This window comes from Pleurodeles waltl, chromosome 3_1 (assembly GCF_031143425.1).
Source record: "Pleurodeles waltl isolate 20211129_DDA chromosome 3_1, aPleWal1.hap1.20221129, whole genome shotgun sequence".
NCBI lineage: Eukaryota > Metazoa > Chordata > Amphibia > Caudata > Salamandridae > Pleurodeles > Pleurodeles waltl.
The window spans coordinates 879,591,850-879,617,041 of NC_090440.1; the positions used below are offsets into that span (position 1 = coordinate 879,591,850).

At 43.7% G+C, this 25,192-nt stretch overlaps 1 protein-coding gene across 2 annotated transcripts in view; it reads right to left on the bottom strand.

The window, feature by feature from the left end:
* Window positions 1–25,192, bottom strand: part of CSF3R (colony stimulating factor 3 receptor) — a 170,184-nt gene that overhangs the window by 91,359 nt on the left and 53,633 nt on the right. For both annotated transcript variants that reach the window (XM_069223871.1, XM_069223869.1), the window contains exons 5-7: window positions 23,371–23,558; window positions 15,222–15,376; window positions 5,679–5,832 (exon numbers count right to left, since the gene is read on the bottom strand). In XM_069223871.1, coding sequence (XP_069079972.1) covers window positions 5,679–5,832; window positions 15,222–15,376; window positions 23,371–23,558 — 497 coding nt within the window. The remainder of the gene's footprint in view (window positions 1–5,678; window positions 5,833–15,221; window positions 15,377–23,370; window positions 23,559–25,192) is intronic.

Genomic DNA, 25,192 nt, shown 5'->3' on the forward strand with positions numbered 1-25,192 from the left:
TTTGCAAATGGGAAAGGGTCCTCAAGGGACCCCATCCCCCTAGTGAACGTTTGTAAAACATTTTTTAAGAGCAGGCAGTAGTCTCATGGACCACTGCCTACTCTTAAAAAATGAAAAGAAAACTTATCTTTTTTTCAAATGCATCCTGTTTTCCTTTAAGGAAAATGGGCTGCATTTAAAAAAAAATGCTTTATTTAAAAGCAGCCACAGAGATGGTGGTCTGTTGACCCCAGCAGTCACACCATCACTGTGATTTTAGCGAATCCCAATCGGTCACAAACTGAGACCTACCTCATTGTTATTTATGAGGTAAGTCTATTTGCGACCCACTGGGAATCGCAAAACGTGTAATACACTCATTTGTACAGGTGTGTTTGCGATTACTAAACAGTGAATCACAAAAAAAATCGCTATTTGGCAATCGCAAACTATTACCTACATACATCTGGCCCTTAGTCTCACTTGTTCTTGCTCACTCTAACTCACACTTTTTCACAGCTATGTTTAATGTCACACACTCTGGCCAATTCTCAGGCATACTCGTTCTTACTCACGTTCTTTTACATTCTTTCACTTCCTTTCACTCTCTCATGCTCCTCACATTGATTCTCACTCATTCGTTCTCATGCACTCACTTGCACTCACTCTTGTACTTACTTATTCACACTCTCTCTCAATTATTCTCACTCACTCTGGCTCACTCATACTCACTGTCATTTACTTCCTGTGTCACACACTGTCAGTCTCTGTCACTCACACACACATGCTCACATGTGCTCACACAGATGCACATAGACACACATGCTCACATGTAGACATGCACGCACACACGCACAAGCGCACACACACAAACACACACACACACGCACTCACACACCTGTATGCATACACACAAAATTTAAAAGTTTATTTTACTTACCTGTGACCTGTGTTGTCTACACAGGTACTATTTCAGCTCCTGGTGATCATTGACCCTTTGGGCAGAAAAGTAGCTCCCTCCCTTCTAACCGCAGCCTTTCCTATCTTTGTGACCAGTTTGGAAAGGGTGAGGTGACAGGTTGATTGGTATCCAGCACTGCAAGGCTTAAAATGAAAGTGCTCAGGTGTACATTTGCTAGTGACACAAGAAAGCATTTCGAATGGGGGGGGGGGGACTGAGGTAAGATGGACCCTGAGGCCAAGGTTGGAAGTTCGCCAGCTCTTGACAACCTGTCTGAAGGCTGATGCAGACAATGTATCCACCAGATGTCACTGAGTGGATCCGACTGCTGCTTGATCCTCCCTCTTAGAAGCAAGGGTTAGCATTTTTTGTTACACTAATATTTGATTATAGACTATTTCTCACTATTAGTGTAATAAAAAAGGGACAGAATACAAGAAGGATGGAGTCCCACGCTCAAAAAAGCAAGCCACCATTGCAAAAAAGCAAGTGTATATAATCTCAGACATAGCTATTTTCCATGGGAGTACCAGTGGCTGACAATGTTTAGATGCTGGACTTACTACAAAAGTGTAAGTTACCACAAAACCGCAGTTTGTGAATACTGAAAAGTAGTAAACTTACTTAAAAGTGCAGTTCATTATTCAAGCACAAATTATTTAATATAATAAAATGGATTTAACAGTGGGGTTTCTATCCACCTTTAGCTTGGCAGAAATGTTTCTACATTTAGAGAAAGTATGCAATAACCATCTTTAAGAAAGCACCTCAACTTATTGATGACATAAGTTTGCAGATCAGTATTTAGTGTCGCACCCACCAAGTTTTCCATAGAGATGGGTTAATTCCCCACTTCAGGTGAGAGAAGCAAGCAGTCAGAGATATCAGACTCATCAACAATTATGAACACAAATATTCTTAAATGCAGATGCTTTTTTGTGTTAAAAAGAATTCCACAAATTAATTGCTTAACATAAGATGTTCAAATACTTACCAGGTCTCAAAGTCAAAGAGGAATAAACAAAAGATATTACTTTAGACAATAACTTTAGCATAAACTGTGATTATATTTCTTGATGGGGAAAAATGTCCTGAAGAGTGATATACCTTCTTAAGCTAATTGATTGTGAAATTGAGTCTGAAATATCCCATACAACATTTTGAAAATATTGTTAACAAAGTTAAACGCCTTACTTTTTAAATTTCCTGGGGATTTTTAACAGACTTTTCTGTTGATTGTTATGGCCTTTCAATGCTAGGCATTAAATAATACGGTATCTTTTAATTTGTGCCCAGAGCCATCCTAGACCTTCTGTCTTTTCTCCCATGATGAGGGCTAGGAAGGAAGACAAGGCTCGTGGAGATGGAGGATAGCTTAGGCTAGAGGTTGCAGTAAACTGTGAAAGGTAGTGCTAGGAAGGAGAATGAGGTTTGGTGGGAAAGTGGCCAGGATTGGCTTTTGAGAATTCTTTAGTCGCTGGCTAGTACACAGGATAAGAATGAAACTTCACCACCATCTCCATCAACAATTGCTGGATGATGAAGAAAAGAAGTCCTAAGTTATCTTGAATCCGACTAGCACTCAGGAACTGGAACTGATCTCCAAGGAACAAGTTGTTGACCTTCTATTGCTGCTACAGGAACAGAAGGGATCTCTGCTCTGAAGAAAGCCCACCTGAGAGGTAGGAACTGCGCCCTAAGAGGGTCCTGGCTGGAGAGTGACCCGATACTTGAAATCCTACCTTGAGGACCTCTCAGCTGTAGGGGAGACCGGGAGTCATTTTTACAGAAACAAGAAATTTGTGGGATTTAGTAATTTGGTTGGCCTTCAGAGAACTGGGACAAAATGCTAGTGTTTTCACAGGGAGCAATTATCCTTGGTGGGCAAGATATCTTGGTTCGTCCTGTTGCAACCATTTGCTATAAAGAAAAAGACTTCAGCAGGATCTAGTGGTGAAGGTATTTGGCCTTGGGGATCCTTCCTTAGCTATGTATGCAGCCTTGCCCTGCTACAGCATTACGAGAACCAAAAAAGTCCATAGGCAAAGTCTGGGATTGATGTAAGCAGTGGTGCTGGAAACATTCTCAGACTGGGGGTACTGTCGTTAGTGTTCTATCACTGATATAATAGGGATTGTGAAAAATCTAAGTGCCACACAACAACCTAGTATAACAAATGAGACAGGCTCATTCAGCAAAAGAGTGGTAAGGGTGGCATGTAGCCGATGGAGCAAATGAGACAGGCCCATCCAGCAAAAGAGTGGTAAAGGTGTGCTATGTAGCAGATGGTGCATTTTGGGGCACACTCTCACAAATTACTAAAGAATGCTGTTGTAGCACACTGTCATTTACACTTAGCACATTTTCCATTGAAATGGATTTCAGCAAATATTATTTTCAAATCACCAAGTTAAGCGTCTTGATTTGCTTTGATCCTATTAAAATCTTTGTTTCCATCACATTTCACAATTTCAAAAAAGTGCTTCATTTGTGCATTCCTAACTGCTGATATATTGTGAAATATTAGCTCACTTTATAAACAGGTATTTAAATGTTGTATTGTGTTTAGAAAATGACATCCTACAGCCTTTCCTTTCACACTTCCTGTACCCTATCTAGATTGCTGCATAGCTCACGCTATAAATATCTCTCACTTTGCTGTCACAGGAAGAAAAGTAAACACCAATCTCAATGTCAAAAAAATAAGTCATATTTTGTCAGAAGATATTGCCTGACATTTGACCACTGGATTAGAATGCACAGCAAATGTGAAAAATAAAAGCAATACTTAAAACATTGTTATTGCTCTTTCCACTTCTGAACTCCATTAGGGTTTATTCAGGGTGCTGCAGTGCCCATAGGTGCAAGGTGGCAAACCTGCCCAGCTGTGAATTGACTTTGTCAGCTGTGAAATTCTACTTTGTCCCTCTAGGGACTTTTGACCCCAAACCTAAACGCTTTTGCAGGAGCTCGAGGATGACAGATCCAATGTGAAGGGACCTTCAAAGGTTTCAAACACCTGCCTTGTGCTGCCGGTGGACTTAGAGAACTAGAAATACATTCAAGTTCCAAAGAAAAAGCTTTCACATTTATGACCTGGTTATCCTACCCACCCCCGTTCCACCACTGTCAGCCTGAAATTATGCCTATATTCTAGTCATCCCTGAACTGTGACTTTCAATTGGTGCTTCATGTTTTATTGGTGCTTTGTAGTCCATAACTACGTTTCCCCTTAACCTTTTTGATCCTCTTTGTGGTTTTTTGCTCATTGTATGTCATATTTCTTTGTATTTGCTCCTTAACTTTAATATTGTTTGGTACTGCTTTGACATAACACACATTTCTCTGGTGAACGGCCTCCTGGTGGTGTCACAACAACAAGGGGTTAAGCAGAGATTCTCTTAGAACTGTACTGTGACCTAACCAGAGTGTGGTTATTAAGTTGATATGGGTGCCACTCTCCCAAATTCATAATCCACTTTCTGACACCAGTGGTTAAGGTGAAGAATAACATCTGAGCATTTAGAATGGAATGCTAATCTTGCAGCTACATTTATGCCAGTGCACTTTCTGTCTAAAGTTTCCCAGGTGATTTAAAGAATTTTGGAAAAATGGCCCTCTGTTAACTTAAGGAGATTTTAATTAAACTTCCAGTTTTAATTAAAAAAACTAGATTCTCTGTACAGTTTTCATAAAACCTTGATATTTTGTAGACATAACAAGAGAGTTGGCAGATAAATATTAAATATTAACCACTGACTTCTTTCACCAAACTGTTTTTGAATGGTAAATGACTAATTAAGGGAAAATATCATTTTTGCATCTAACATATGTTAGAAAAAAGGTTCCCTCGAAAAAGCTAAAACATTTAAAGTTCATTGGAGCATTCAGTTTGAATTCTGACTTATTTGAGGACAGAATTTGATCAATAAGAAAAAGGAACTGGATAACATTAACTTTATTCAGGCTTTTTCAAAGGCAATGTAACATATACACTGTTATCTTGAAAATAAAAAGTGATCTCAACCTAAGACACAAAGCAAGATCCAGGAGATTTGACACATTTGTATAGTTATCATCAATTAAAGATGTACTGTGAGACAGATGAATGACAAATCATATGATATGATCCCTCTGACCTTTACAGTTTTGTTGATGCCAAAGAAAAATTAATTGGGATCCCTAGCATGAAAATAATGTTAATTCTTTTCACTTAGTAAGAACACATACTTTTTAAAGTTTGAACTAAAGTAGTTGTGTATATATACTGTAAACAACAGCTACATAGTATAGGACAGCAGAATGGAACCAGTACACCCACATTTTGAGCAAAATACATTTATTTGCTGCCTTCTTAGTTTGTAGAACCATGTTTGCATTTACACTAATAAGGATTATCCTTGAAAATCACTTATTGTTAAAATGAAAACATATATCGGTAAACGTGTTAAAAATGTGCACCCTCCTATTCCTTCTCTCTCTCTCTCTCTCTCTCTCTCTCTATCTCTCACAAACACACACACATACATACTCTATCGTTCTCACTCTCCTTCACAGTTTAACATACACACCTTTATTTATAATATTGCTATTTGTAAATAGTTATCTTACATTTTACAAATTTACAAAAACAAAACATAAGATACACAGCTATACTCATCTCACAAACACCTTTCAATAAAAATACAAAGGTAGACATATTTTATTTGTTGATAATAATTTTTACTTGTGGACTCACCTCCTTCGGGTGTGAGAAAGTGCTTTGTGTCACTCCATTCACTCCAGTAGCCCCTCAAAGATTTCTTGATACAACGCATTTGAAAGTGATATTTGTGTGCTAATCGAAAGCCACAGTGCTCCATCTGGAGAGCTGAGCTGGTGATGTTTGTAACCTGATAGTAGAAAAACATATTGTGTGAGTATGGCTTCTCTGTGATCAAATTCTCCATGAAACATATATTGGTGGCTGATAACGACCACCAGCCTAATCAAGTCTTCCATTTGAATCTACTTTGCTATGTCTTTTATTTAGTCTATGCTTACTTGTTGTGTGTATGCCCCAAGGTGTTATTTTTATTCGTTTCTGATTTTATCCTTCCACCACATTGAATGTATCACCATTTTCAACCTTACTTCCATTTCCTTGAAGAACTTCTTTAAGTAGTGTTAGAAATGGGGTCTCTAGTTTGCAGTCAGTTTAGAGTAGAAAGACCCTCACCCTAGTCCAGGCAAGCGAGATACACAGCTCAGATAATCCCTGCTTACCCCCTTGGTAGCATGGCACAAGCAGTCAGGCATATCTCAGATAAAGTATTTGCACACACACACATACAGTAACCCAGTGAAAACACCACAAAATTACTCCACACAAGTTTAGAAAAAAGCCAATATTCATCTAACTCCGCAACACCAAAATGGAAAAAATCCAACTTATTCAAGCAAAAATATGAATTTTTAAAGTAAAAAGAATCTTAATCCATAGAAATCAATGGATGCGTTGCTTTAGCACAAAATCCCTGGTATGTGTAAAAAAATAAAGCTGCACATGTGAGCATGCTTTGGAAAATCAAGCAATGCGTTGATTCCTTACTCACAAGTGAGGCCGTGCATCAATTCTTTCTCTGCTGGGTAAGCAATGCCTCAGTTTCCGGACAAGCAGCCTCAGGTCAGTGGCATGATGTTGAAGATTTTGACACCCAGGGACGATGCGTGGAAAATACAGACGCACGGCAGCGATGAATCTGTGATTGAGCTAGCGATGCGTCAATTTCACTGGCGCTGCATCAATTTTTTAGCCCTTGTGCAGGTTCTGTATCGATTTTTCTGCTGCTCGGCTCCGGTGCTTGGATTTTCACTCCTGTTCTGCCAACTTCTCCTTCCAAGGGCCCAAGGACTGGATGTGGCACCACTTGGTAAGTCAGGGGGTCTGCCACGTGCAGGAAGATGAAGTCTTTGATGTCCCAGAGACTTCTTAACATGAGGCAAGCTCAGTCCAAGCCCTTGGAGAATCTTCACAAGCAGGATACACAGCAAAGTTCAGTCTTTGTCCTCTCTAAGGCAGAAGCAGCAACTGCAAGCCAACCCAGCATAGCACACACAGCAAAGGGGCAGTACTCCTCCTCACAGCTCTTCAGCTCTTCTCCTTGGCAGAGGTTCTCTTGATGCAGAAGTGTTCTAAAGTTGTGGGGTCAGCAGTTCAATACTTATACTCATGTCTGCCTTTGAATTAGGCAAACTTCAAAGGAACGTCTTTGTAGTGCACAAGACCCTGTCTCTTCCTTGTCCTGCCCCATCCATACACTAGGGGGTTGGAGACTGTAGTGTGAGAGGACAGGCACAGCTCTTTCAAGTGCAGGTGGCAGCTTCTCCCACCCACTGTTGCCCAGGAAGACTCATCAGGATATGCAGGAAACACCTCAGCCCCCTTTGTGTTACTGCTTAGAGTCAATTTACAAACAGTCCAACTGTCAGTCTGACCCAGAAGTGTATTCAGCAACCAGGCAGAGGCACAGAATGGTTGAGCAAGAAAATGCCCACTTTCTAAAAGTGGCACTTTTAAACTTACAATCTAAAAACCAATTTTACCAAAAGATGTATTTTTAAATTGTAAATTCAGAGACCCCCAAACTCCTGATCTCTATCTGTTCCCAATGCGAACCTGAACTTAAAAGGTTTTTAAAGGCGATCCCCATGTTAACATATGGGAGGGGTTGGCCTTTCAATAGTGAGAACCGAATATGGCAGTATTTCACTATCAGGACATGCAAAACACACCAGTACATGTCCTACCTTTTAAATACACTGCACCCTGCCCATCCATGGGGCAGGGTGCAGGAGTGACTTACATGTAGTACAAAAGAATGTTTGGACCTGGCAGGTGGGTACAGTTGCCAGGTCGAATTGGCAGTGCAAAACTGTAGACACAGGCACTGCAGTGGCAGGTCTGAGACATGTTTACAGCGCTACTCATGTGGGGGTACAATCAGTGCTGCAGGCCCACTAGTAGCATTTGATTTCCATGCCCTGGGCTCCTCTAGTACACTTTACTGAGGACTTACTAGTAAATCAAAATTCCAATCAGGGATAACCAATCATAATCACAATTTACAATTACACTGGTCAGCAGTGGTAAAGTGCCCAGAGTGCCAAAAGCCATCAAAAACAAAATCGTACACACGGTCAAAGATACAGGAAGCAGAGGCAAAAAGACAGGGGAAACCACACCAAGGATGCCAGATCTAACAAGTAGCTTCTTATTTTGGGCCTTTTGTTCTTACTAGAGCCACACTTCTACTAGAAATTCATCACCTTCTCATCAGTAAAATAGGTGTGGACCAGAATTCTGATCCAGAATTAAATAAAAATGACAGTTGAAAACATGCCTGCCAAGTACGTTATTTTAAAAAAACACAGACTGCTTTTTTATGCAAAGATGTTCATATTCACATTTGAAACAATGCATTTGTCACAGAGGTTCCACTCTTTAAACTGTATTTGTGTGCTATGCTTTTATTTGGATATTATTGGAGCAAATCTAACCCAAGCAGGGCAAATCTAACCCAAGCAGGGCTGACAATTAGTCTACCTATTTTCACTTTTTGGAGACTACAGAATTTCTTTGGCTAACAATTAGGTGATTTTAGCTCTCTACCCCCAAACCATGATCCTGTCCAGTTCAAGTTCATTGGGAAATAAAATTCACCCATGCTATTTTCCTCCATAAGATTTGTGCATCACCTCCAATGTAAGCTTTAAATTGAGGCTAAAATGTTATCTCATGTTTTAAATGTCCTTTTTCTGACTCTCAAACACAGGCATTCCCGTCAATGTATTTCAGTGGAAAAATATAGTCTTATCACCAAGAGAATGCAACAGTTCAGCTTCAGGTAACCTTCCACTTACGTAGACCACGAAAAGCACGCCATCTAACAAAAAATGTGTCTATTACACCTCAACTATTACGAGCCTTGTTAGAAATGGGGTTTCTGGTTGGTTAGGGTATGCACCTAGGCCAGGCAGAACCCATCACTGTAGTCATGGTAAGGGAGTTACACACCCAAGATAACCCTTGCTCATCCCCTTGGTAGGTTGGCCAGAGCAGTGAGGCTTCTCCCAGAGGCAATGTGTAAAGCGCTTGCACAACACATGCACACCAGTAACACAATAAAAACACCACAAAAGAGACTCCACAAATAAATATATAAAGATATAGATGGTATTTTGTACACCAAATACAGTCAATCATGAAAATACTGTGCAAATTAGGCAAATACTGAGGTAGTACTTGTTATACTGACCAAACAAGAATCATTACGACATATATAGCAACATTGGGGCATAAAACGCAACAGCTAGGTTATAGCAGACACCAAATGAATCACCTGGTATCCTTAGTACTCTGCAAACCATGCAGGACCTGAAAGGGTACTCGTTATCCTGAATATGCAAGAGTCAAAAAACAATATGCACCATAGTATCAAGGCACATAATGCAGCAGTTTAGGGAGAAGGAGCCTGTGAATCTTAAAGCATTACCCCATGAAAACACAGGACACTGCACCCTTGCGCTTCTATCAGGCCCATTACAGTACCCAATACACCACGTAGGGCACAGAAGACTCTGGGCGCCTTTAACATGGACTATGGTAGTGCCTGTTTCCTGAAATAACGATGCGGGGAGCCCCCGGTTGAGGACTCTCACATCATGTATCCACCAGATCCAGTGTCTCATGTGCCCCAAGGTATGGCCAAAGAACAGTGGGGGAGGGGGGCTCAGTGGGCACATGCACTGGAAATCCCTGGGGTGCAAGTTCACCACTGCAGCTGCCCATCAACACGCAGGGCAGCTACTGGAGTTGCAGAGTTAAATGCAGGACTGCGGGCAGAGGAGACCTCCTGTGATCTCTCCTAGTTGACCTCTGGAAATATAAGGCTGCCGGATGTCTCCCAATCAACAAAGTGTGCTGTGTACTTCCGGGGGACCGCTCGGGTCCAAAAGGAGTTAATTGAGGGTTGACCACCGTGGCCCAAAACAATAAAGCAGCTGTCTTCCTTGCACACCCTAATGTAGATCTCCTTTGCGCTGTAGTGCGCATCTACTTAGGGTTTAGGTTCCTGCTGGTGCTCATTGCAGCCGATCTTCACTGAGTGCGCCTCTTAGTAGGAGGCTCAGAGACCGCTCAAGCAGCGCCGGTGGGAAGGAGTGCAATGCCCCACTTGTAGCATGGTCAGCCTTCAGCACATCCGAACCAAGGGCTTCCCCTGCCCCTGGTAGAGCAGTCATGCTGGTCTCCTCCCTGGGGTTTCCTTCACGGCTGCAGCATCTCCACACAGCAGGGTTCAGGTGCTCGAACCGGTGCAGCTCTTCTCGCTGGGATTCACACTGGCAGGCTCTTTTCCAGTATGCATGGTGGCTGATGAGGGGCACAAGCTAAAATAAAAGCTGAAGCGCTTGGTGAGCACTTTATTTTTCACCCCAAATGCGCACTGAGAACACTGGTGGTGGACAAGCCACGGCTCCCCCTGGCAACACAGCAGTGCCTTAGTGAATCCTAATCAGGGAGCTGCTGGCAGCAGGGCAACAAGCAGAAAAGCCATCCAGTGAGTCCTATAAGCCACCCAGCAGCAGCAGGAAGGACGACAACTACAGAAGGGAAGTCCAGATAAGTTCTTTATGCAGTCCAGCAGTCCTTCTGGCAGGAAATCAGTCCCTGTTCAAATGTGCTCTAAAATCATGGAGCCAGAGCCCCTGTACTTATACTCCAGGTGCCCTGCTTCTCGAAGGAGGGAGAAGTTTCCAGCAAGGTCAGGCCAGTTCCAGGAGTTTCCCTCCTCTCCTACTCTGGTTCCAGGCATCAGTAGGGGGTAAACAAGCCCTTTGTGTGAGGGCAGGACCCACCCTATACGAGTGTAGAGTGTGAATGCCCTCTGCTCTCCCAACCCAGGAAGACCATCAGTATGTAGATGAAAGCAGATGCAACCCCATCACACCTAACCCTCCCTGCTTGATGGCTGTCTGGTTAGTATGCACAAAGTGGAGCTCTCGCTCTGCCCCAGACATGGTCTGGAGTCAGGCTGCAAAGCACTAGAGGTTTAAGCACACAGAATTGTCTAGTTTCTAAAAGTGGCATTTCTAAAATAGTAATGTAAAATCCACCTACACCAGTAAGCAGGATTTCTCACTACCATTCCAAACATACCAAGCATGCCCACCACGCTACTCCTCAAGACCAGAAGTTACCCCTAAGACATATATAAGGGAATTCCCAATACAAACCTATGAGAGGAGCAGCACCAAAAGTAGTGAAAAAAATTAAATAGGCTGTTTGTCACTGATAGGACATGTAAAAGATAGAAATGTATGTCCTACCTTTTGTATACACGGCACCCCGCACATAGGGATTACCAGGGCCTACCTTGGGGTGACTTAGGTGTAGTAAAAAGGGAGTTCAGGCCTTGGCAAATCGTTTGACTTGCCAAATCAGTGTGGCAGTAAACTGCGCATCCAGGCACTACACCGGCAGGCCTGAGACAAGTTTGAAAGGCTACTTTTGTGGGCGGGACAATCGGCACTGCAGGCCCATTAGGAGCATTTAATTTACAGAACCTGGGTATATGATATACCACATTAGAAGGGACTTTTAGAAAGGACTTACGGGTTGTAAGGAAATGCATCCTTGGCATGGTTACCCCCTGACTTTTTGCCTTTGCTGATGCTAAGTTTTGATTTGAAAGTGTGCTGAGGCCTGCTAACCAGGCCCCAGCACCAGTGTTCTTTCCCTAACCTGTACTTTTGTTCCACAATTGGCACACCCTGGCATCCAGGTAAGTCCCTTGTAACTGGTACCCCTGGTACCAAGGGCCCTGATGCCAGGGAAGGTCCCTAAGGGATGCTGCATGTCTTATGCCACCCTGGGGACCCCTCACTCAGCACAGACACACTGCTTGTCAGCTTGTGTGTGCTGGTGAGGACAAAACGAGTAAGTCGACGTGGCACTCCCCTCAGGGTGCCATGCCAACCTCACACTGCCTATGCAGTATAGATAAGTCACCCCTCTAGCAGGCCTTACAGCCCTAAGGCAGGGTGCACTATACCATAGGTGAGGGCACAAGTGCATGAGCACTGTGCCCCTACAGTGTCTAAGCAAAACCTTAGACACTGTAAGTGAAGAGTAGCCATAAGAGTATATGGTCTGGGAGTCTGTCATACACGAACTCCACAGCACCATAATGGCTACACTGAAAACTGGGAAGTTTGGTATCAAACTTCTCAGAACAATAAATGCACACTGATGCCAGTGTACATTTTATTGTAACATACACCCCAGAGGGCACCTTAGAGGTGCCCCCTGAAACCTTAACCGACTATCCGTGTAGGCTGGCTAGTTCTAGCAGCCTGCCACACACCAGACATGTTGCTGGCCACATGGGGAGAGTGCCTTTGTCACTCTGTGGCTAGGAACAAAGCCTGTACTTGGTGGAGATGCTTATCACCTCCCCCTTGCAGGAACTGTAACACCTGGCGGTGAGCCTCAAAGGCTCACCCCCTTTGTTACAGCACCACAGGGCACTCCAGCTAGTGGAGTTGCCCGCCCCCTCCGGCCACTGCCCCACTTTTGGCAGCAAGGCCGGAGGAGATAATGAGAAAAACAAGGAGGAGTCACTGGCCAGTCAGGACAGCCCCTAAGGTGTCCTGAGCTGAGGTGACTCTGACTTTTAGAAATGCTCCATCTTGCAGATGGAGGATTCCCCCAATAGGGATAGGAATGTGCCCCCCTCCCCTCAGGGAGGAGGCACAAAGAGGGTGTACCCACCCTCAGGGCTAGTAGCCATTGGCTACTAACCCCCCAGACCTAAACACGCCCTTAAATTTAGTATTTAAGGGCTCCCCAGAACCTAGGAACTCAGATTCCTGCAACCTAAGAAGAAGAGGACTGCTAAGCTGAAAAACCCTGCAGAGAAGACGGAGACACCAACTGCTTTGGCCCTAGCTCTACCGGCCTGTCTCCCCACTTCTAAAGACACTGCTCCAGCGACACTTTCCCCAGGGACCAGCGACTTCTGAATCCCCAGAGGACTGCCCTGCTCTAGAAGGACCAAGAACTCCCGAGGACACCAGCCCTGTTCACCAAAGACTGCAACTTTGAAACAAAGCAGCAACTTTGAAACAACTTGCGTTTCTCGCCGGAAGCGTGAGACTTGACACTCTGCACCCGACGCCCCCGGCTCGACTTGTGCAGAACAACCACTTCAGGGAGGACTCCCCGGCGACTGCGAGACCGTGAGTAGCCAGAGTTGCCCCCCCTGAGTCCCCACAGCGACGCCTGCAGCGGGAATCCCTGCGGCTCCCCCTGACCGCGACTGCCTGCTTCTTAGATCCCGACGCCTGGTAAAGACTTTGCACCCACAGCCCCCAGGACCTGAAGGATCCAAACTCCAGTGCAGGAGTAACCCCCAGGAGGCCCTCTCCCTTGCCCAGGTGGTAGCTACCCCGAGGAGCCCCCTCCTTGCCTGCCTGCATCGCTGAAGTGACCCCTTGGTCTCCCATTGAAACCTATTGAAAAACCTGACGCGTGTTTGCACACTGCACCCGGCGGCCCCCGTGCTGCTGAGGGTGTACTTTCTGTGTGGACTTGTGTCCCCCCCGGTGCCCTACAAAACCCCCCTGGTCTGCCCTCCGAAGACGCGGGTACTTACCTGCTGGCAGTCTGGAACCGGGGCACCCCCTTCTCCATTGAAGCCTATGCGTTTTGGGCACCACTTTGACCTCTGCACCTGACCGGCCCTGAGATGCTGGTGTGGTAACTTTGGGGTTGCTCTGAACCCCCAACGGTGGGCTACCTTGGACCCAAACTTGAACCCCGTAGGTGGTTTACTTACCTGCAAAAACTAACAAACTCTTACTCCCCCAGGAACTGTTGAAAATTGCACTGTGTCTAGTTTTAAAATAGCTATATGTGATTTATGTGAAAAGTGTATATGCTATTTTGCTAATTCAAAGTTCCTAAAGTACCTACCTGCAATACTTTTCATTTGAAGTATTACATGTAAATCTTGAACCTGTGGTTCTTAAAATAAACTAAGAAAATATATTTTTCTATACAAAAACCTATTGGCCTGGAATTGTCTCTGAGTGTGTGTTCCTCATTTATTGCCTGTGTGTGTATAACAAATGCTTAACACTACTCCTTTGATAAGCCTACTGCTCGACCCCACTACCACAAAATAGAGCATTAGTATTATCTCTTTTTGCCACTATCTGACCTCTAAGGGGAACCCTTGGACTCTGTGCATACTATTCCTTACTTTGAAATAGTGCATACAGAGCCAACTTCCTACACAGGTCAATTAAATAAGCCAAACAGGTGTAATCCAGTTATACCAAGTTTCAGGGGGGAGAGCACATGCACTTTAGCACTGATTAGCAGTGGTAAAGTGCCCAGAGTCCTAAAGCCAACAGAAAGAGTGTCAGAAAACTAGGAGGAGAAAGGCAAAATGTTTGGGGATAACCCTGCAAAAAGGGCCATTTCCAACAAGCCTGATTGTTGGAAATGGCATTGTTTTCCAAATGGGATTGCTCTCCTAGGAAGGAATTGACAAATACGTTTTATTTAGGCTATTAGCTGCAGACTTTACCTGATCTTAGAACACTTGGAAAGCCCATTTCCACAACTCCCAATTTTAAAATGATGCTTTAATGTCCAACATTACTTACCAATATTCAATCTATATTTTACGCACAAAATCTGCAATAATTACTGGATACCCAAAATACATAATTTTCATTTGGAAAGTAAAGATTTCCTCTCGTTTGTCTTTTAGATAACATCTTGGTCGTATGTCACATATGTATGTCTTGGTAAGAACAATTTGGTTCTTAAAATCTGAGGGCTGGAAAAGTAAACTGTGTTTTGCATTGTTTTTAGAGCTCCGTTTTCCCACAATATTCCCCCCACAGCCGCCATTATTGCTTCAGTCGTTTGTGAAAGTTATTTTTTTTTAACAATTAGAAATACATGAAAAACAATTCAGACCACTCAAACTAAACAGATGAAAGAACATGCAGTTACTGTATTATTTTTCAACCATTTTGCCCTAAAGACGTTAAATTAAGAAAAAGGCAGTCCGTGTCAGGTATAGGTCACTGCTGCAGGATCGGTGAGTGTGGGAACGGCTGCTATGTCTGGGGCGCAGTCAGGCACATGTCGTGCGGTTTCCTTAAAAGCCTGTTTGTCCCCCGTCTTTGCGGAAAAGATATGTGTGTGTGAGGCATATTCACTTACCGTTTGCCACGTTATGTCTTCCTCTGCCTTGTAGCGCAGCTCAAACCACTGCTGTATCCAGGAGCCCTCGACAGGTTTTGCCCATTCTAGTTTCAGACAACCACGGTTCAGACGGCTGGAAGTGATGCGCTGAATTGTGGGGGGATCCAGTTTAACTGTGGGAGAAGAGAAGGCCGGGTTACAATTGGAGGTCAGTTTCTGATGAGCAGCAGACGATATATTCTTAGTTACAAAGATGGACTGACCTAAGGCTAGCGAGATGGCTCAGAGAGTTAAAGACGGACTATACAAATATGATGATCCTAAAGTTACCGGCCTGAATCTAGGCCAGGCCAACCAAGTCTTTCAGCCTACCCCACAAAAGCAACACATTGAGTATCATGACATTGGGTAACAGAAAAACTTGTTATATACAGTATTACCAAAGGCAAAAACATTGGAATTAGGTGATTAAATCACAAAAGCGATTTATTGTTTAAATCATATTATGGGGCATGCAGCTTAGTCTAAGGGATCGTGTTAGTGTAAGTGTAAGGGATGGGTTAGGATTAAGGTTATGACTACATTGTGAGCTACACTGTGATAAAAGGGATTAGAATTTTTGTTAAAATACAAGTCATAACTTTTTGTGATGGCGTTAATGGGTGTATAGTTTCCTACACTGCGTTTTGCATGGGGCTTCTTTACAAACAACCAGCGTGGCCGGTGGTTGTTGAAAGCAGTGGGGCTTAAAACCTGATTGCCGTAACAAGCGAGAAAGCCCGAGACATAAGGGTGGTTTGGGAGGGGTCTTCCTTTGTGAAGTTTTTTAAATATAGAGGACAAAATAGTGCATTTCAGAGCCAATGGAAAAAACAGATGATGCCTGGGGCAGGAACAAAAGCTTCACTCATCTTTTTCCTTCCCTTCCTTAGAGTAAGACAAGTCTGAAACCTGGCACCCTGGACCACCAGAGTGTGCTCGTATCCTGGGTCTTGGTACCTTGGACCACTAGAGGGTGCCTGTGTATTCACTCGTATTATGGCCAAGAGTTTAAGATTAAAAATAAATCAAAGATCTGCTCTGCTTTTTCAGTTGAGAATCCCAGATTAGGACATCTCAGTCTTACTCTTCTATTCACCTGAAATGCACTTTTGCTCTGGCTTTGTTGTCTATCACTTGCCTTTTAACGTTTATGTATGTGCTCGTGTAGAGTGGTTTTGCCCCCACTGAAGTCACTGAGGGCACCCAGTGAGTATCAAGCGGTCTGCTTACAAACTGGGAAACATTGGCACAAAGAATCATGAAAGAAGTCCACCTCAGCAAGATAAAAGCAGCAACAAGGTGCCTGAGAGCTTCATTAGTTAATAAATGTTGACACAAACAGGTGACAGACCAGCTCATCTTCTGCCCAAAAGGTCGCATGACACAATATTTCACAGTAACAAAGGCACTTGGGCATAAATGCGAAGGCTGATCAGACTTTACCCCTAATGTACATGAACCGTTGACATTCTGTGAGGAGCTTTCTACAACAAGTGAAAATTCAAGAGTTTTTTAACAACCCAATGCTTGGTGGCCGTCCATGCTTGAGGCATGCAGATAGAGTATGCAATGAATGGATATACTACGCTATTTTTATAGCATAAAGCAGCTTGTGGACATTCAAATCAAGGGGTGTGCAGTTTAGATATTGTTAAGCGCTTTTTGTCCACATCTGGAAAGATGAGGCTCCAACGGAAACAGACTGTTATGCTGGTAATAGGCAATGTCTACAAGAGTGTGGTGCATGTCCACATGAGCATTTGGGAATAGGTGCCAATTAGACGGCACAAAGAATGTTTCTGCATGGAGGCCTATAGTGAAACCCAAAGGTTGGCTGTCCCGGTTAGTTATAGTCACATGCTGGATTTCATAAAAATACAGGGTGTGGATGGATCCACTCCTCTTCTCCTGCGCCCACTCCAGAACCGATGGGATAGTGAAAGGGGATGACTCTCAGACTCAGGCCAGCGCCCACTCCAGAACCGATGGGATAGTGAAAGGGGATGGCTCTCAGACTCAGGAGGCATCTACAGCTGCAGAAGTAGGGGCTGAAGATTTCAGCTGAGGTAATCGCTGCCAAGAAGAGGAAATCTTTGCTATTTTTCATCTCACATGGCAAACAAACAACCTTTCTCCACCTGAAGCGTATCCTTTAATAAAGAAAAGGTTATGGCTATGTAGTGCATCCCAGGGACTGAACATTAAAGAGTGAACAACAGTAACCTTGAAAAACCTTATAACGCCAACCCAGGAGTGAATACAGGCGGAATGCAGACTTAGGGGCATTGCATGAGTCCGAACAGCTGGGATTGGGTTTAGTTAAAAAAAATTGCCCTCATCTCCTGACCAAATTCAGATCTGCACAAAAAGGATGACGCTTTTTTGTTATTCGCATTCCAAACACCACTCGCAGGCAGCCTATGTCCAGAAATACTTGGAAGTTGGCAAACAGACAGATGTGTGTGTAAGGCTCCCACACGAGGGTTGCCAGCATTTGTTAATGCATACAGGACTGTGGGTTTATTCATCACCCATAGTAGCAAGTCCAGTCACTGCTCTCATTATTATGTTTATAGTAGTAAACCACTTAAAAGCAGCACCAGGATTGGCAGGAGCAGGTGAACACAGTGCTACAGTGGATACCTGGAGTTGGACTTGGCTGTCTGACAGAGTGAATTGCTGAGGCCTGAAGTGCGCATATAAATCTGGTCACAGCAAGATACAGGTCAGTCTGACATGCGCAGTTCACTCAGGTACATGGAGATGCCCTACCCAATGCTAGAAAAGAGTGTTTATGAAGGTTCATGAATGGTGATAAAGGGCAAACCAATGTAATAAAAAAATAAAATGGGAAGTAATGTGTGTCTAATATGTGGTGGCTGGAGGGGTGGGGGTGTGGGAACACCCCAATGATCCTATGGATGAACAGCCAGCGCAAACAACTGTTTTAAACTTTCACATTGGGCGACTTGGAAACATGGCATATAGAGAGGGATACATTTTCTCTTGCAGGCATTGCATGTCACTAAGAAATCAAGGTCAAGAATTCAGAACTCCTGCTTTAGAATACAGTGACTGAACCACTTAATGGACACCTATGCCAATACCAGGAGTGCACCAACTGCACTGTCGGACAACTTGCTGGAAGGTAGTCCTGTAGTTGCTTAAAACGCTGTGGCATGGACTGCTGTGCACAGGGGTTCAGGGATAACCACCTTCTATGTTGACAGAAATACTCAGCAGTTGCCAAAAAGTAGCATCAACACATACCACACTATGGTCTTTTAGATATCAGTACTCTTAAAGATGTGGTCTTTGTTCACTTGAGTTGAAGTACATTGAGTAGAACTACTAGAGAAAGCTATCTGGGACAGCAAAGCCCAGGGCTCATGTGGGCACCTTACGCCTAACCATTTACTACGTTTCAGCAATGATGATATGTTTGGTAAGCAAATTTTCCCAGTTGCATATCCGTGGTTATGTTTGTCCTCTAAAGCTAATCCACATTTGCTTATTCTTAACTGGAGAAGTAGCTCAGAGCAATTTATAGTGTACATATGCTCAGATAGGTCCTGTTAGACCTGACAGCCTTAGGGTGGTCACCACTAACTTTTTGCCTGCCTCTCTCCACTTTTTGACACTGTTTTTGCTGGTTTTAGGACTCTGCGCACTTTACCACAGCTAACCAGTGCTAAAGTGCATACACTCTCCCCCTTAAAACATTGTGACATTAGCTCATACCAATTGGCTTAGTTAATTTACTTATAAGTCTTTAGTAAAGTGCACTATATGTGACCAGGGCCTGTAGATTAAATGTTACTAGCGGGCCTGCAGCACTAATTGTGCCACCCACATAAGTAGCCCCTTAACCATTTCTCAGACCTGCCATTGCAAGGCCTGTGTGTGCAGTTTCACTGCCAATTCGACTTGGCATTTAAAAGTACTTGCCAAGCCTTAAGCTCTCCTTTTTCTACTTATAAGTCACCCCTAAGGTAGGCCCTAGGTAACCCATAGGACAGGGTGCTTTGTAGAGAAAAGGCAGGACATGTACCTGTGTAATTTATATGTCCTGGTAGTGTAAAACTCCTATATTTGTTTTACACTGCTGTGAGGTCTGCTCCTTTCATAGACTAGCAATAGAGCTACCCTCACTTACATGTCAAAGGACAGTTGCCAGCCCTCACACAAGGGACTGCCAAACCCCCTACTGGGACCCTGGCAGACAGGATGGAACTGAAAGGGGACCTTGTGCACCTCTAAGCCACTCTTTGAAGTCTCTCCCACTTCAAAGGCACATTTGGGTATTTAAACCAGGTCTCTGACCCTACCAAAGCAGGCACTTCTTGACAATATACCTACTGGGAAAGGAACTCTGGACCAGAACCTGCTACAAGAAGCTGCCTGGCTGCCCAAAGGACTCACCTGACTTATTTGCTATAAAGGAATGCTGCCTTGCTGTTGCCCTGCTGCCCTCTGGCTCTGCTGAGAAGTGCTCTCCAAAGACTTGGATTGCGCTTGCCTCCTGTTTCCTGAAGTCTCAGGGCCAAAAAGACTTAATTTCTACAAAGAACTCCTTGTGCGGTGTAAATTGACGCACAGCCTTCTGGAATCGACGCACAGCCTGCCCTGCGATGAGAAAATCCCTGCATTGCCATACCAGAATGACGCAGCCCGGCTCTCCTAGGGGAGATCGACCCAGTGCCAGCGTTGTGACCAGAACTTCGACGCACAGCCCACTGGATCGATGCACCGAAGAGCCGGAACAATGCAGCCTGACTTCCCTCAAGAGGAATCGACGCAGCGCCTGCCGTGCAAAATGTCCCTGCATCGCCCACCGGATCGACGCAGCTCCTGTGCCTTCGTCCTGCATGCCCAGGATTTCTCTGCATCGTCCCTGGGCTGTCCAAATACAACCTGAAGAGGATCCAAGTCTGCATGCCAGAAATCAACGCAAAGCCATTGCTGCGTGGAAAAGCATCGACACTTCGTCTGTGTGCGCATGGAGAAACCAATGCATACCTCCCCATTTTCCATGCATCTCCCCTTCTGTGGTCCCGTGCGGATAATTTAGATGCAAACCAGGTACTTGGTGCTTGCAAGAGACACTTATTGCTTTTCAAGAACTAAAGACCCTATCTATCATTACAAAAGTGATATTTCAACTTGTATTTATGAAATATTGATTGGTTTGACCTTAATCTACTCAGATAAATATTCTATATTTTTCTAAGCCTGTGTGGTGTATTTTTGTGGTGTTTACACTGTGTTATCACATGATTATTGCACAAATACTTTACACTTTGCCTTTTGTGTTAAGCCTGACTGCTCAGTGCCAAGCTACCAGAGGGTGGGCACAGGATAATTTGGATTGTGTGTGACTTACCCTGACTAGAGAGAGGGTCCTTGCTTGGACAGGGGATAACCTAACTGCCAACCAAAGACCCCATTTCTAACAGGTTCTTTCAGGTAAAGTGATTGCTCTTCCTGTTAATCTTTCACACCCTAATCATTGCCTCCTTGTATCGCGTTGTCTTCTGGATGCCACCAAAATGCTACTTATGGTATGGATGAGGAAAGTGAAAATTTCACTACCTAAGAAACAGATTGCCTTGCTAGGAAAATTTCAAAAAGTCATTGTTGAACTAAGTAAATACAAAAAGAAACTAACTGCCCAATTGCATTTAAATAATAAACTGACATCCTCACCACAAAGAAATAAAAATCATATTGCCTGACAAATTCAAAGCAGTGCAAGCAACACCTTCACCACAAAACCAAGAGGAAAGTCTACCTCACATCTCTCCCGAGATGTTTGCATCTGCTCCCATCAAAGTTATTTTGTGGAGACACCCAATAAATCAATGAAGAATGTCCTGCTGCAGCATACCAATGAATCCACCATCTAACATCTCATCCCAATTCAAACACATCATTCTCCAAGTTATTGGCAGTGGGACAATGCCTGTAGAATTTGTCCCAAACCACTTTGAAGAGCCTGGAAAACAGGCACACCCACTATCATCCAGAAATCAACTCAGGACTAACCAATTCCTAACACTTTCATTCTGGACCATGACTATTATGGGACTTTGCCCTCTCTTCAGGGCCATCCTCAAGATTTTTGCCTTCTCCCCTCCTGTTTTGCTGAATAATTGATGTTGGCTTTAGGACTCTGTGTACCTTACCACTGCTAACCAGTGCTAAAGCTAAAACGTGACAAGATTGGCTTATACCTAATAGACATAATTAATTTACATATAAATCCCTAGCCAAGTGGTATACCATACAGCCAGGGCCAGTACATTAAATGCTGCTAGAGGGCCTGCAGCACTTATTGTGCTACCCACTTAACTAGTCCCTGAACAAATCGCTCAAGCCTACTATTGCAGCCTCTGTGCAGTTTTAAACTGCCAGTTCGACCTTGCCAAGCATAAAACTCAGTTTTTGATATTTATAGGTCATCTCTAAGGTAGGCCCTAAACAGCCCAAAGGGCAGGCTTGAGCCTGCAGCATCATCCTGCTGGAGATTGTCGACTTTAAAAAAGAGCCCAAGTCTGAATGTAGAAATCTTCACCGAAACTTTGTCCAACAGCCACCGGCGACAGCGCCTCCTCCTCAGACACAGCTGGCTGCTTTGCCCCACTGAACTTTACCTTCTCGGAAATTTTTCTACAAACTTCTACTAAGTCCGAAGGTAAGCAGAGACTGGAACTAATCCTGTCCCTGTATCCCAACTGCACTCTATTGCGGTCGGCTCCCTGTGCCTGAGCAATTGTCAGACAAGCCCGCTCAGGCTAATCTCGGCGCTGCTCTCATGCTTGATATAGGATGAGAGCAGCATCTGGATTGAGAACCTGTGCTTTGTGCCCCAGTGACTGCCGGGAGGGCGAGGAGCACCAAAGCTGTTGCCGCTGGGACTGGAGCAGTAGGTACATTTTAATTTTTTTATTCTTATTCCCCTAACCCCCCTGCCTCACCACTCTACATTGACGGCAGCCACCACTGCTTTCAGAACAGCAGAAACACAATGGCAATAGTGGTGTTTGATGATCTCGGAAAATTGATATACCACAATGCAGGCAGAAAATGCCTTTAACTAAGAAGAGTGCTGTGTGGCTAAAGCCTTTATAGTCTACGTGTGTCCTACACTGGTCAACAAATGCCACAGCTAAGTAACATTTTCATGTCCACATAACATGTATATACACGCAATCTGTAGGGCAATCATTTGCATAATTAGCATGAAATCAAATATTAGTTGTAGTCCTCGTGCTCAAACGTTGGTCACCCCTTAGTTAAGCAATTACCAGACAAATAGAACTTGCCAACAAAAAGTAATGGAAATAATAATAGGAATACATTAATAAATGTGCGTAGAAATGTACTACCTGGATTGAACACATAAATATTAACATCTAGGCTTTTGATTCTCCTATTCTTCAACTACCCTCAAACGGCCTTGTTTCATTTACAGGAATAATACATATAACAAACTCTGTTACCTGGGAACTCCAAACTTATAGCTGAAAAAATGTTCATCCAACACAAGTGATTCAAAATACCCTCAGCAGCCAAACCAAGATTGAGTGATAGTTTACGATTAATTAACATTCAACTGAGAATTACAGTACCCAGTAGAGTTAACAGATTTACTCTATTATTTGAATTATCCATCCCTTTTTGCAGAAGACATACTCTTAAATATTTCTCAGATGTCGGATTTTGTAGTATTTTTTATTTATTTGAAAACGTGTTTTTTTCCTGTGTTCTAATAAAGGTAGAATGTGTGAAAATGAAAAAGTAAATAGTTTTACTGTGATCATGTATGTTTTGGTTAATCAAAAAAAGCATATTCAAACAGCTGAACCTTTACAGAGAGCCCAGACGGCATCTAAGCGAAAGCAAGCGTTTGGATGCCCAATTACAGGGAGGGCTATAGGGGAAGAGGTAGTGCTACATATAATCGCAAAGAACATTTGTGACACTAGCTCGCAATGCTGACGTGCAGGAAGAAAGGGACCGTCTCAGAAATTGAGATGGAGAAATGAAGGTTGACCCTCCATGTCTGGGCCCTTTCCATCTTCCCTAGGTCAGTCATCGAGGCTATACTCCATCGTTCACATACCTACTTCCATGGGGTCCAAGCACAGATGTTCTGATTCTGCCCTGCCCAAGGCATTCTTGGCTGTCACCCACATGTCCACCTTTTGGTACAGGTTGAGGAATTCTCGAGGGATGGTGCAGGAACTCTGCCCTTTCTTTGGAATGCAGTCTTCTTTCTTATCCTGGAGATGCCCACATCGTCCTCGGTTTCTGGAATATATGGTGCAGCAGATTGAAGATTAACCGCCCCAGAATTGTGAAATTCATAATTGTTAATAAAAGTGACATTTGGCGTTTGCAGAGTAAGGCTTTGAAGCATGTCTGTCAAGAGACGATCTTGCCAAACTGGAAAGTGGGGGTTCCAGAAAGACTAATAGCCTCTGAGGCCCTGGTATAACTGTGCAGAGTCAATGCCATGTCAAGGTGTACCCCAGCTGAGAAAGCCTTTCGTGTCTTCTGGCATGTTGGGATAACTGCTCAATGCGTGTAGATCAGCTTACCTCTACATTTTTCATGTAACATTTTATGCTATGAACAAAGTGTATAATACATACTTTTTGTTTCCCATCTAAATGTGTGAACGGAATGTTCGAGGTATAAATGCTAGAGGTGTAGATATACCATCCATAACACTATTATGCAGTTGTTATAGTTAGTCTCACTGATGGAGTAATTCAGTCACTATGGATATTGCAGAAATGCTGCGTCCACACTATCATTAAGTATTAGATGTTGTTTACTGGAGGATTTGTAATTACCTTTCAAATACAACGATGAACCGATGTTATTGGTGGCAATTATAACACGGAATAAAGGAATGAGAATATATGTAGGCTAAGTATTGCTTGAAACATTACATCTTCTTGTACGACACCCACAAGCCACTGCCGTTGTGCACACTTACAACTGTAAACACATTGATTTACCATTACTGTAAGTGAGGTAGAATGACTGAGGGGCACACAACAGGGGACAGGCACATACATGTGCTCACAGAATAGAATGAGTATCACCAGGACCTTATGCCTCAATGAAGCATACGCCTTATTCAATAGGCCACAACTCCCTCCATTAGACAACATCTCCACAATAAAATCACACACATCACTGAACTACACCTACTTCCAATAAACCACCCTACTGCTTCTAGACCAGTGGTTCCCAACCTTTTGATTCCTGTGGACCCCCACTTTAACAATAATGGAACCCAGGGACACCCACTGAATCATCATGGGAATCCGGGGACCCCCATCTGAGTCATTACTGGAAGCTGGGGACCTAATTTGTCAATATTTGTTAATATTTTTTAATTTTCTAGGCTCTCGCGGACCCCCTGAGAAGGCTTCGCGGACCCCCAGGGGTCCCTGGACCACAGGTTGGGAACAACTGTTCTAGACCACTCCCACTGCTAATAAACCAGACATAATAACACATACCAATAAAAAAATGTCTGTAGATCACAGCTACCTGTCCATACCTCTAAATGCTATATAATACCTCTAGCTGATAGATCACTTTTTATGCAATAATTTACATCTCCCCTACTAGACACATCTCTTCTTTCTACAACACACTCTCTGACAGTAGTCCACCACCACGTCAATTAGCAGCACACTATATCACTGGATCAGACCATTTGCCAATAAGTCAAACCTCTTGCTTCTAAGCCACCCTTCACTCCACTGGGACAGCCTGCCTCTGCTAAATAAACAGCAAATCACAAGATCACATTCCCTGAGGCTAGACCACAACTCTTACCACTAGAGTACACCCTTCACTAGTGTGCCACAATGCCTCCTTCTCCTGGACCACAATCCGTCCCACTCCATCCCCTCCGGGCTTCA